This window comes from Haematobia irritans, chromosome 2 (genome assembly GCF_050003625.1).
Source record: "Haematobia irritans isolate KBUSLIRL chromosome 2, ASM5000362v1, whole genome shotgun sequence".
Classification (NCBI taxonomy): domain Eukaryota; kingdom Metazoa; phylum Arthropoda; class Insecta; order Diptera; family Muscidae; genus Haematobia; species Haematobia irritans.
This window is the reverse complement of record NC_134398.1, coordinates 131856349-131870561: the sequence shown is the minus strand read 5'-3', so window position 1 is coordinate 131870561 and position 14213 is coordinate 131856349. Positions and strand designations below refer to the sequence as shown.

The window sequence follows — 14213 nt, the reverse complement described above, 5'->3', positions numbered from 1 at the left end:
ATATTTTTGGGAGTTTCTTTTAAGATTGTACATAAAGGGCTAAAAAGGAAACTCAAGGATGATCAATCTAAGGATCATATTAAGGGGGGGTAGCCCATTGGACCACATACACCTGGTTCGGGATGTAATCAACACACATTCTCTTGTTCGAACAATGGGGTAGTCAGCTGGAGGATGTCCGTCCGTCCGTTTTCTTTATAGCTTCAAATTCAAAAGGGTAACTGTCCATCGTTATGTGTTCGAAATTAAATCGTTTGGAAATCTTATGACACCAGGCACTTCAAATTTGAATGTATGGATTATAGCGGAAAGAACCCCCAGTTTCCGGCGAGCTACAGCCGCAACCAATCGCTAAGAGTGCCACCGCTAATTCCACAAAACTAGTCCATTACAGGAAAACGAAAGAGATTGTAATACCCCATTCACATTAGGCTCGAAATCTACTAAAAGTAGATTTGAAATCCATTTTTTATAAAGCAAATGACAGTTGAAATCTAGTTAAAGTGGATTTTAGAAGTGTAATGTGAATGAGGTATAAGCGTGCTCTTATTTTTCTCGTTTATTCTTAATCTTCGGAACTGTCAAACATAGTTTGACGCCCATGGCTCATCTATGTATTATAAGGTCTATGACCCATGGCTCATCTATGTATTATAAGTTCTATGATTCTTAATCTTCGGAACTGTCAAACATAGTTTGACACCCATGGCTCATCTATGTATTATAAGGTCTATGGCAAAAATGGTCACTGACAGAAACGATACATTTTAAACCTGTTTATATTTTTGTTAATCGATATTAAACGATAAGTTTCTCCGATAAAACCGATAATGCCGAACGATGATTGTACTTTTGTATTTGGAACCTACTCAAGCAGGGGTCGGGGGTAATCATAGTGTCACTTGCAGCTGTAGAAGAAATTGGTTGGAAAAGTGAATTTTCTAATATTATTCCAATACATAATATTTTATCGCTCCAATATTCTACACAAAAGAAATACGTGCTGATATTTAAATAATTTTCCTCAACGTTAACTTTACAAAGCTAATAGGAAGTTATCAAAAACCTGAAAATGGTGAGTAATAAGTTCCATGGAGAGACAACAAAACACACCTCAAATGGCTTAGAAAAGATAAAAAGATTTTGGAATAGAATTCTAAATATAGTAGTATAATTTGGGAATGAGATTTAAAAAAATCACCCATTTTGAAATGTGTATCAACTGTTTCTGCCTCAAAATTCGGTAACTTGGATATGATGATTCAACATTGTTTTTTTTTGTCGTACCACTATCATTCTTCAAAACGCTTTTATATTTGCTAATATATATTTTATATTTTGCTAATATATATTTTTCTTCCAGTCGGAACTGCAAATGGATTGTGCTTTGGATTTGATGCGTCGTCTGCCGCCACAACAAATCGAAAAGAACTTAAGTGACCTCATCGATTTGGCTCCCGATCTATGTGAAGATTTGTTATCATCCGTGGACCAGCCATTAAAAATTGCCAAGGATAAAGAGCATGGTAAAGACTATTTACTGTGTGACTACAACCGTGATGGTGATTCGTATAGATCGCCCTGGTCCAATACCTATTATCCACCTCTCGAAGATGGGCAAATGCCTTCGGAGCGTTTGCGTAAACTTGAAGTTGAAGCTAACTATGCCTTTGATCAATATCGTGAAATGTATTACGAAGGTGGTGTATCATCTGTTTACCTATGGGATCTCGACCATGGTTTCGCTGCTGTTATACTTATAAAGAAAGCGGGCGACGGTAGTAAAAAGATTCGAGGATGTTGGGATTCCATTCACGTAGTGGAAGTCCAAGAGAAACCCACTGGCCGCAATGCCCACTATAAACTCACCTCCACTGCCATGTTGTGGCTGCAGACGAATAAACAAGGCTCAGGCACAATGAACTTGGGTGGGTCTCTTACTCGCCAAACCGAACAAGACGCCAATGTTAGTGAGTCCTCACCTCATATTGCTAATATTGGGCGAATGGTGGAAGAAATGGAGAATAAAATTCGCAACACCCTTAATGAAATTTACTTTGGTAAAACCAAAGATATTGTCAATGGTTTGCGTAGTACACAACCTTTAGCCGATCAGCGACAACAGGTGGCTATGAAACAAGACTTGGCAGCAGCCATTCTTAGACGCAACGTAAAGCCAGAATCGAACTGAAAATAAATGTGGTTCCAAGAACCAACAATTAACACAACAAACCGAAATTACTACAGTGCAAGTAAAAAAGATGGATGCAAGATGGTAGTTCGAGGAATGTTGTTGTTGTAGTGAAGTAAAGCAAAAAATGAAAACAATTTATTAAAACAAAGTTGATAAATGTTATAATTTTTTATTTAAACAAAGTATTAATAAGATCACGTTTTGACTGGGCATTAAGGCGTTATTCAAAATCATTTTCGAAAATTTCTTTTTATACAATATTTTAGGAAAATCAATTACTACCGATCACAGAACCAGATTGATAATGAAATGTAGGCCTAGTTACATATTTAAAGCATAATAGACGTATACAAATATAAAAATAAAAATTTAAATAAAATAAATATATAACGAGTATTAATAACTTTTTAACAAGGATCACTAAAGGGAACCAAAAGACAGGAATGGAATATTATCACTGCTTAAGGCATGAGACAATCGTGGCAGTAGTAATGTAGAGAGTAATGTAATTTATCCTGGACTTATATCGTCGATATTAACTCATCGACTAATACGACAATCTGGAGGCAATGACTGAGAAGCATATTTTTGTAGCTGTACAGACATCATATCCGATGGTTTATGATAATAACATCCGACACATTTTACTGGAAAATGATGCTGCCTGGTTTTCCTACAGGGCCCTACGGTGAACTTCCGTGAGAGCTTTTCTACAAGAATCAAACATTAAGCGAACCTTAAGGTAGTTACGGAATTCGTGTTGTAATGGGATCATTGTGTACATGTGCTAATAGGCGAGATTCATATGAAAAGGGATTATTTGGGCTTCAATGACATCCCTAGGGAGTATTGTATTCCGCTGTGGAATAATCAGTATTTATAAAAATTTGTATTAAAAAACAGAATATTTTTCATATATTTTGAGCAATACTATGTTTGTAACATAGGTAGCACATCATGCTGCATGAGCTAATAATAGAAGTGGAAAAAAATACGGAAAACATCGGAAAGAGATGAATGCAAGAACAAACGGAGGTAACATGTCATTATTCTACCACGTCAATCCTTATGTTGAACAAAATTGTCTATTAAAGGGTGATTTGTTAAGAGCTTGATAACTTTTTTTTTTAAAAAAACGCATAAAATTTGCAAAATCTCATCGGTTCTTTATTTGAAACGTTAGATTGGTCCATGACATTTACTTTTTGAAGATAATTTCATTTAAATGTTGACCGCGGCTGCGTCTTAGGTGGTCCATTCGGAAAGTCCAATTTTGGGCAACTTTTTCGAGCATTTCGGCCGGAATAGCCCGAATATCTTCGGAAATGTTGTCTTCCAAAGCTGGAATAGTTGCTGGCTTATTTCTGTAGACTTTAGACTTGACGTAGCCCCACAAAAAATAGTCTAAAGGCGTCAAATCGCATGATTTTGGTGGCCAACTTACCGGTCCATTTCTTGAGATGAATTGTTCTCCGAAGTTTTCCCTCAAAATGGCCATAGAATCGCGAGCTGTGTGGCATGTAGCGCCATCTTGTTGAAACCACATGTCAACCAAGTTCAGTTCTTCCATTTTTGGCAACAAAAAGTTTGTTAGCATCGAACGATAGCGATCGCCATTCACCGTAACGTTGCGTCCAACAGCATCTTTGAAAAAATACGGTCCAATGATTCCACCAGCGTACAAACCACACCAAACAGTGCATTTTTCGGGATGCATGGGCAGTTCTTGAACGGCTTCTGGTTGCTCTTCACTCCAAATGCGGCAATTTTGCTTATTTACGTAGCCATTCAACCAGAAATGAGCCTCATCGCTGAACAAAATTTGTCGATAAAAAAGCGGATTTTCTGCCAACTTTTCTAGGGCCCATTCACTGAAAATTCGACGTTGTGGCTCGTTAGTAAGTCTATTCATGATGAAATGTCAAAGCATACTGAGCATCTTTCTCTTTGACACCATGTCTGAAATCCCACGTGATCTGTCAAATACTAATGCATGAAAATCCTAACCTCAAAAGAATCACCCTTTACTAGCTCTAAAAGCTTGACACTAACTGAATAAGTATTTTATTGGTCTTTATCATATCAGGAGAACTTGCGAAATTGTCATTTTTCTTAATGATATACAGGAATATGGAACGAAAGCTTTCTTTCGTATTCCAAGCCAAAGAAAATTAATTTTGGTTCCTGTATTTCGAAAGGCAAGTGACTTCATATTTTGTTGTCGAGTAGCAAACGAACGTATACAATAAAAGTCAAGAAAAAAGTAAAAACTTTGTTAACATTCAAATGAATTCTCGGGCCAAAAAAAAAATTTAAAATACGTATTTTTTCAATCAACGCATTCTCATACGAACGAAACGAATTTTCAAAAATAGAAAAATTGACCCAAATTGATTCGAGTTCGAGTGACTGCCTTTTTCGAATGGGCTTTCGTTCGACGTATAGGAACAGGTCATTAATCAAATTCCTAATCAAGTAATGTCCTATTATTGCAGATGTCCAGAGTAATATCTGACATTGAATGGTAAAAAAGATTCGTATTTCTGACGAAAAAGAGTGATCTTATATCCCTTCCTGAAGTGAATATCCACCAATCTTGTAGCTGGAGAACTATCAAGATAATTCGGGAGAAATTTTTTATAATATCTCTTAAAAACGTGGTGTAGCTTACCATGTCCAACGCTACAGGAATTTTAAAACTCAATGGATTTGCTAAGTTAGCTGTTAATTCACACAACACTGTGGTTCTACTCGTCACGAGTGGTTCGGAGAAAACTAAATATTGTTATTTTTCTAGCAATTTTGATACCCCCATAGGAAAGATGGATGGGAGGTGTGGTTGGTACCCGAGCCGCTGAAATGCGTCTTTTCAAAACATCCCTGAATAATTTCTGGCGTTGGGAGTGTGGTACTATATATAAGGCTAGTCTTTATGAAAGCGAAATGATATCGGTTCAGTTTCTCTGCTATTCTCCACTAGAGGCGCTGCGTGCAATTAAAATCATATTGTCGGCGTTAGATATATCCTCGATTTCTTATGTATTTGTAGAAAACAAAGAAATGATTCGCATACAAATATTTGGAACATTACGGCTCAGACACCGCTTTTTCTGCTAATATTTCAGCAGAGGAATTTGAGTACCGTTTGTTTTACTATTGGGAATCAACGTTTAACATTTCTTGGCGAAAAGAGGTGTTAACAGAATACAATCCACATTGGTTCGCAGATTTGGCATTATGTATATTGAGGTTAGCCCAATATGTTAGGATAATTAACATTATTAAGTCCATTGTGATGCCACTGAGATGAACTTATGTCTTTCACAGAGCGCTGTCCGACTTCATATTTAATTCAATGACCTGCGAGCAAATTTGATAGCCAAGGTAAAATGTCACTAGCATTTCAGAGAGAAGATAAACTACAGCATAACAACTTTTTGATGTTGGGGCAAAACTGGGATTGAACCCATGAGTCTTCGTATGCAAGGAGTACATGAAGATGTGAGCATACTTTCAGGTGGTACATACGTTTGAATATGAAATCACGATCTTTTAAATCCCGTCCATTTATATTTCCCACATATAAGCCACATGCCAAAAAGCCACCATTTTGATAACTGATGTCTTGAGAACATTGAACCATTCTCCATCATAATAGCTTTCTGAATCAGTAATATATTGCAATAAGCTGTAGGCAATACCACAAACTATATTCTTCTATATGATACAAACTAGTTTCTTGCATATATAAAATTATATTTATTTTCTTTTATATAAAATAAAAATAATTTTAAACAATGTTTTTGTGTACTATTACAAGTTCTACTACAGATATTTTGTCCTTATTAAATCGAAATCAAGGCCTATACTGTAGAAAGGCCAGGTTATTCTTGAAGCTTGGGTTAAGTTTTTACACACCTAAAATATTTTTTAAATATTAACTTATGATAAAAATGTTCAATTTCATTTTTCTTTTCAATAAATATTTACAAAGCATATATTTAAATAGAAAAAGAAATGTGAATTATTGATTAATACGAAAGCATTTTATATATATCTACAGTATATTAAATCTATTAATATTTATCATATATATGGTATAGAACTATATAAAGAGAATCAGGAATTTAGGAGGACATTGAGGTGTAGTGGATCAGTATTTATAAAAATCGTTAACGGCTAATGATACAATTTTTTTACATTTTTTTGGTTCTTTTTTTATCAAATTTGAAATATCTTTTCAAGTTTCTTCTGCTAAGGGTGCATCATTTCATGTCTTCACTTTTTTGTATTTATTACGTAGGAACAATAAAGAAGAAATACCAAGCAAAAATATTGGGTTAAATATTTCATTGTTTTATGTTAGATGTGAGAAAGATTGCTTAACAGGCTTGACTGTTCATGTTAAGTATTTTGATTGACCAGCAATTTATAAATTGTAAAACTAGCTATGTTTTTAGTGGGCGTGTGATACTATAAAACAATACTTGGCCAGAGAAATTGACCTTTAGTTGTGTGATAAGAGCGTACGAGATTTATTTATTTTTCTTTTCGTCTTTTTCCTTATGGTAAATTAAGGAAATATATCAATTTCACTTTGTTTAAAAATAACGTTCAATGAAAAAGAAATCAACATTATAAAGCTAGACAAATAAATCATATAGATACAGTCATTGTTTTCATTTTTAAAACAAAAATAAATAGTGTTTTTTTTTTTGTATGCATAGCAGCTAAAAATATTTATTTCTGTCACTATTGAAGATCCTTCTCTCCCACATTTTATTGCATTTTCGACACTTCGAATTTCGTATTGATGATTTCTTCGTCGGAATCCAGGGCGGGCAACGTCACATCTGCCATGGACTCGGGTATATTCTCTTCCACCCAGCGAAGATCATCTTCCTCATTAGTGGTGGTTTTCGAGGGTGGTGTTTTAGCCCCATTACTGTTAGCTCCGCGCATTTTTACACCATATACATCAGCCACAAATTGATCTTCTTCTATAATATGAAAAAAAAAAATGTGTTAATTTTATGGAAACTTTTTAAATGCCTTATAAGATAGCACTGAACTGAAGCTGGTCAAAATCAATGTATTTGTTGGACTGAAGCTGATTCCAATTACTTTAGATTGGCATACATTTCTCTTAATTGTACAGTACTCTAATTATAATGTAAATACTAATATTTCAAAATTAAAAGTTATGTCCATGTATGTAGCAAGCTTAATTTCAAAGTTATACACTCATGTTCGTATATACACTACAATTCCATTTCCACCATTCACGACAAGTCCACGAATGTGAAAATTTCTGTGAATATGGAGAGTGACACAGGTATTGATTAACTTTCACCTGATAGTGGATATCGACGATCGACAGCAATCTTATTTTTCAAGAATAAAGGGCATTTCGACACTGTATTTCAAATGAATCGTTATTATTAATGGACTTGTAAATCGTACGAAACCCTTAAGAGAAGCTTTCGTATGGGGAAAAGTCACTCGAATTCGAATGAATCTGGGTTTTTCTATTTAAGAAAGTTTGTTTCGTTTGTATGAGGATATATTGATGCATTAACTTTTTTTCTCCTACGCGACAGCAAAATGTGAAATAGAAAAACCAAAATCAATTTTCTTTCATTTGAAATACGTAAGTAGGCTTTCATATAAGGTAGGGGAACAAGGCATGCCATTTTTCATAATTTGAAAAAGTCGAGATTTAGACTTTTCCAAGGTCTTTTTAGTGTAATGTTTGTTCTAAATTACATTCAATTTTGTTTAGATCGTCAAAATTTTGAAGAACTTAATGTGGGACATTACCCACTATTGGCCACACCAATAAGACATCCAAGCATTTACCGTATATTGTCGAATATTAAAATAAATTGCGACCACCATTTGCTGTCTACTTACCTTCATCATCTTCATCCTCTGGATTATCAAGCAATGGAGTGAACGCATAACGTTGATTATTATTAGTTGGGCGCCATAATACCATGATCACCAACAATAAAACAGAGAACAAAATATGCCAGAAAGCAGTATCGATCCATATATTTCGCCAACCCTACAAAAAAAGAATAGCAAACCGAAATTCAAATTTTCTTTTTTTATCTCTATATTCTAATAAAGTTGACCTTTTCGAAAGACACAATAAAGTTTTTTTTTCTAATTTTGTAAAAGTCTACAAACTTCTTTTTTTATATTTTGCATATAAAAGTACACTCACAGAAAAAATCCTGTTGAAAATAGCAATCGGTTTCTGCTATTTTTTTTTCATTATCTATCGAATAATTCGTAAAATTTGTAGGTTTTAAAACAAGGCATATTAAAGAGGTAAAGTCATGTAATCAGGTGACTAATATCCGCATTCATCTTGTCAAAGGCTTTGTTTACGTTTAGTAGGTTTGTTTACATTCTTTGTGTACATAAATATTACAATACAACAACACTACACATACACAAAATGTCAACTTAAGTGACCTGCCATTTTAGTTTGACTTTGTAAATATCATGGGGTGTACACACGTTTGCTCGTGACTTTACCTTTAATTAATATGCCTTGGTTTTAAAATGTAACCAAAATTTCTTCAACCATTAAAAAAATTAATTGTTTTAGAATTGATTCAAATAATTTTTATGATTGTATTTTTTTTTTTTGTTTAAGAAAATAATGAAATGATTTAGTTTTTTAAGCGAATATTAAAATTTTAATTGAAAAAACACTGGTGATATTTTTTTTCTGTGTAAAAACTCTTAAATGTGATCAGCATTCATATTGTTTGCTATTATGTCTTAATTTAAGACTTTTCGACAAGTACAAAAAAAAATGTAGCACATTGTTTTTATTGTTACGATAGCTGATTCTTTTTTTTTTTTGTTCTCTTTTTCAACAGAATATTATTGCTGTTTTAGAAGATTTTTTCGGGTGTATGATCTTATGACTTCAAAATTTTAAAAAATTCAAAAAAAATTAAAAGTTGGCATTGTAATTTCACCAAAAGTTAATTTTTATGTTCTGAAAAGGTTAAATCATAGATTTTTTCATAATTTAGAAATCACGATTAATCTTTTTGTATGGTTTCTTCCAAAATTAAACTGCTGAAAGATAATGATTTAGATTTTACTTACAGGAGTACAGTTTTCAGCTTTGCGTAACCGAAGAGCGTACAGCATAAATATTACAGAAGCAATCACGGAAAATATTAAAGTGTTAGTGAAATGTCGATATAAGGAAAGTTTCACCATATTTCTAGAGTAGATAAATAAAATATCAGAAAATTGTTAAAACTATATTTCTGCCAATATTACCAACCTTCGCAAACGTAATGTGCGAGTTGTTTGTACTAAAGATGTAAAGATCCACCAACAGATTCCTGTATCCAATACAGCTAATGGGATACTGGCTACAAGGAGTTCATTTTGTATATCTGGTTTGTTACGCATTACACGTAAATAACTTTCAACACAGGCCAATAAAAAGTATAGCAAACCTACGCCTACAACACGATGTAGTAGTGGACCTAAACGAGGCCTATAATTGGTTTTGTGATTAATAGACAGTTGTTAGCATTAGTAAATCCAACATCATAATACTTACTTTACAATACCAAAACCAAGACTCATTATAATAACAAGCATTCGAGCTAAAGTTCTCTTAGCGCACGATACAAATTCTGCAGTTAATTCAGCTCCAGGCACCGAAACACCGCTGGTATTCACAGAATGATATTCGGCATAAAAGAAAGCTTTCTCCAGCATACCAAGCAGTATTACACCGCCTATCCAGAACTGTATACGCAATAAATCTCGCCATTGTGTGAATGATACAGCCAACCAAATAATACCAAATATTACATAAACTATACACATTATGCCATAGAACTGTAAAATTCAATAAAGTTGTATAAATGCATCTACGAAAGAATATGAAAAATTTTCCTCACCGGTAAGAATGGGAAGTCTGTTGCTGATATATAACCATAAGGCCCTAACATTTCAACAGTAACAAGGGCTGTAAATTCCATTGGTTCTGGTGTTTTTGCTTCGATGGTAATGGACAATTCATAGATACCATCATGAGATACAGTATATAGGGGTTTATTTGTTGGCTATTAAAAGGGAAATATGTGAAAATTAATGTAAAATTGTGCAAAATAGTCTGAATAAGATAAAGAAGGACAAAACATCAAAATTTTGATAATCAGTGGCTCTGCAGTCTATGTACTGAATCCGAAAACTTAACGCTCGACTTTTGTTTGACTGAGTTCTACAAACATACACAATTTTATTGTTCAGACACGTAAATTTAATTCGATTCCACTAAGAAAGGTAAAGGTAAGGTAAATGATTACACAAGTTTACAAAACAAAAATTTTCATGTACACTTGATGAGAGGCAAGTTTTCTTATGTATTTTGATCTGCTGACTTCGAAAAAATTAAAAAAAAAAAATTATGGAACAGTTTTTGAGATATCTCGAAAACTTAACGCTTGACTTTTGTTTGGCTAAGTTCTACAAACATAACAAATTGTATTGTTCACACACTTAAATTTAATTCGATTCCACTAAGAAAGGTAAAGGTAAGGTAAATGATTACACTAGTTTACAAAAAAAAAAAATCATGTACACTTAATGAGAGGTAAGATTTCTTATGTATTTTGATCTGCTGACTTCGAAAACATTAAAAAAATATGGAACAGTTTTTGAGATATCCCGTTATTTCTAGTTTTCGCTCTTTTTTCACAAATTATATCTCGAGTTAGAAATGTCCGATTATATCGTTGTTGGTACTAAAATGAAATGTAATAAAATGACGAATAATCGTTTATAATTGGATCTGTGTGTTAAGAAAAACCAATACAGAAAACCAACACATAAAATTAAAATATATTGCCGATAACAGTTCAGTAGACTGTGGAATAGAAAGTAAAAACAAACCCCTAAACATATAAACCAGTCAGAAGAAATTTTTGTTCAAATTTTAAATCTTCTTTTATTTCTACGTCGTTCCATATACATTAAAGTTTCACAATCTGTGATTTATGGCCTGTTTCTGTATGTCGAACGAGAGTATTTCAAATGAAAAAAAAATATTTGGGTTTCTCTATGTCGACAGCAAAAACAATGGAAGATGAAGATGGGAAAATGGCAGCAGAGGGTATCAAACCATTGACGGCGTTCGATGCAAACGTGTCGTTTATGATTTTTTGTTCCACAAATTAAACTAAGAATAAAAAGAAATTTATATCAGGGAATGACGTAGAACAATCGGTCAAAAGTTTCTCATTATTATTTACACAAAATTTAACATCATTTGTGAGTTTTTAACAAAAAATATTGCAAATTAAAAATGAACGAACGTGTATGTATCGAACACCGTAAATGCAACTTTTGGTATGACGTCGCCCATTTCAATCTTCCTTTTCTCTTGTTTTTGGTCGACAGGCATGTCACTTCATATTTTGTTGTCGAGTAGCAAACGAACATATACAAAAAGTGTCAAGAAAAAAGTAAAAACAGTTTTGGAATTTGAATCAATTCTCAGGCCAAAAATTTGAAAATACTCATTTTTGATATTCAATGTACTCTCATACAAACGATATGAACTTTCAAAAATAGAGAAACCCAAATTGATTCGAATTCTAGTGACTGCTTTTCAGTCGACTGGGTTTTCGATCGACATACATTATTTGTGTTAAAAAATGTCTAACTTTATATACGACATCTTGGCCCATACAGAAAAAATGTTCGCATGAATTTTTCAAGTCTGTGATGGTGCAAAGTGTAGTTCAAAACAACTCCTAAGTATGTCCCCTCGCGAAAGCGATGTGTATGCCAGAACAGGTATAAGCATGAAATGATTCATAACATGGACCGAGCAACAAACCGAGTTCTGATTTAAGTGCATACCAGATGACATGAGACGTGGAACATTTTATTTGATTTGAGCCTAACCCAGCTTAATTTTTCATCACTTATTTATATATAGTTTTACGCGAGGAATTCAATATCGGCTTCTTTAAACATATTTTTATTTTTAACGTTCAATTAAAAACCGTTTTGGTGTTCTTGAGACACAGAATTAAATAAGATGACTTGGCATTCGATGGTTTAAGGTAAGTACTGAGTTCGAGTTTAGCCGCTAAAACCAAAAATAAATTAAGAAAAAAGATACATCTTTGATGTAAATTTTGATACAACTTGATGGGGAATAACCAAAATCAACTTTTTACAAAGTCTTTATTCTTTAAAATGGACAAAATTACGATTTTAGGGGCTAAACTCAAAACCTAATACCCAATGGGTATTACCCACCTTTATATATCGTTTGGTATAAGTATATAATATTATCGTTTCGAAACATTTGATTAAACAAGGTGTATCTTTTAATTTCAACTAAACTCCTTTGGTGCATTAATAAATATCTTTTTAGTATGTAACGTCAGATGAAACAATGGTAGACCCTGGATGTTTTTCTATTATCATACTTCATTTAACCCCGTCGAATTAAAATTGTCATAAATGTCAATACAATTTATACTTTGCAATTTGTTTTGCCTAAGCATTCAAAATAAAAAATACATTCACTCCCACAACATGGAAATGATAGCAAAAATTCATTACGATTTCTGTTAAAAAAAAATTATCAAGTAGATAAGAAGTTTACAAAAGATAAGTAGCAAACAATGCAGGAGCAAATTTTTGAGTTTGACACAAGTTAATAATTAGTGAATCAGCATTATCATAAAAATGTGTATGCTTAGCATTTGTAAATAATAGCAGCTGTTTTGAAAGTAAACTCACCGACAATGGATGTTTTGCATTTTTCATAGTGTCGGCAGGAGATTTAGCTGTTAGAGTAGGTTGATCCACAGATTTTTTTGTTACTGCAGAATCCAAAGCATTAGCCGCAAATAGGTCCAATTCATTTGGTATATCCAAAACAATCAAATGATGGGGACAACTACCCGGTATTTGATATTTTCGAGCCACGAGGTTGCTCTGGTTTTGATTTCTTTGTTGATTTTCCATAACATCGTAGGCTTTTTGTAGCTAGAAAAAAATATGCGAAGTATATTATAAATATATTGCGACACACAAATATAGCAAAAATCAAACATACGTCTGGGGCATCGAACCAGCATTGCCTTTCCACCAGGGACACCGTTATTGTTATATCAAATTCCAAGTTGCTTTCACACTCCACTAAAAATGGGAATATGGAAAATATGTATTTGGTTGAGGTATTCCGAAAACAGCGAAACTTACATTTTGCATAGATTTTGGTATCTGCTAATAATGGCCTCATTTCCCGTTCCGATGGAGAATTCTAAAATCAGATATACAAATGTAAGGTCCATCAAATTATGAATTATATTTTCTTACTGGTGATAAGTTGAATTTTGTTATTCCTGGATCTGAGACACATAACACATTATCCCACAATCCCAACATCGCCACGCAATATAAAATACATTTTATTTGCTTGGCTATCAACATTGTTGGTGGTTATTGATATACCGGATTCGAAAGCACTGTTTGTTTATAATTGTATATAACAATATAATAATAACCTATATACGACAAATTAATAATTTTCTGTGTTCTGTTGTCAGATTTGTTCTGTTGTCAAATTCTGACAGCAGCAGTGATGCCAGGAAGTTTTTTTGAAAATTGCCTACGCGGCTTCTAAAAATACCACTACGCCCCTTCATAGAATAATATGGCATTCTCACCAAGCATGTTTTGGGGTTTTATATGGTGTTCTCACCAAGCATATTTTGGGATTTGAAATGTTTTCCCTTATGCGCTTTACAGATTATCAGTTATTCCGGACGACAGTGCTCGTGTCGAACATATCCCATATTGTGCACATTATAAGTTAAGTCCGAAGGCATAATCGATACTGCTGCATGTTTATGGGATCGATAATACATTTACCGATTATTTAGTCATCGCCGACAAGTCGTATCGATCCGACGCACTGTAATGATATGTTCCCACTGACACGTTTTCC

General features: G+C 33.4%; 2 protein-coding genes across 2 annotated transcripts; one reads left to right on the top strand and one right to left on the bottom strand.

Annotated features, from left to right (window-relative positions):
• Positions 1-915: 915 nt before the first annotated feature.
• Positions 916-2584, top strand: cpb (F-actin-capping protein subunit beta). Its single transcript, XM_075296178.1, has 2 exons — positions 916-1075; positions 1364-2584. Exons 1-2 carry the CDS (start codon positions 1073-1075, stop codon positions 2189-2191), a joined length of 831 nt encoding a protein of 276 aa, XP_075152293.1. The 5' UTR covers positions 916-1072; the 3' UTR covers positions 2192-2584.
• Positions 2585-5929: 3345 nt separating this feature from the next.
• LOC142226270 (transmembrane protein 87A) lies at positions 5930-13822 on the bottom strand. The gene is made up of 10 exons (XM_075296177.1): positions 13583-13822; positions 13466-13526; positions 13320-13402; positions 13001-13249; positions 10141-10305; positions 9795-10078; positions 9510-9728; positions 9326-9446; positions 8108-8261; positions 5930-7194 (listed from the first exon to the last, which is right to left on the bottom strand). The coding sequence occupies exons 1-10, from the start codon at positions 13694-13696 to the stop codon at positions 6974-6976; spliced, it is 1671 nt and encodes a 556-aa protein (XP_075152292.1). The 5' UTR covers positions 13697-13822; the 3' UTR covers positions 5930-6973.
• Between the last annotated feature and the right edge of the window lie 391 nt (positions 13823-14213).

What these genes read in the sequence shown, in the direction of transcription:
- LOC142226270 (XM_075296177.1), bottom strand. Translation starts at nt 13,696, where the DNA reads ATGTTGATAGCCAAGCAAATAAAATGTATTTTATATTGCGTGGCGATG. An exon ending in TACCAAAATCTATGCAAAAT is followed by an intron (nt 13,403 to 13,465) that starts GTAAGTTTCGCT and finishes TCCCATTTTTAG; the next exon opens with TGGAGTGTGAAAGCAACTTG. An exon ending in AAGCTGAAAACTGTACTCCT is followed by an intron (nt 8,262 to 9,325) that starts GTAAGTAAAATC and finishes CTTTTTTTGTAG; the next exon opens with GGTTGGCGAAATATATGGAT.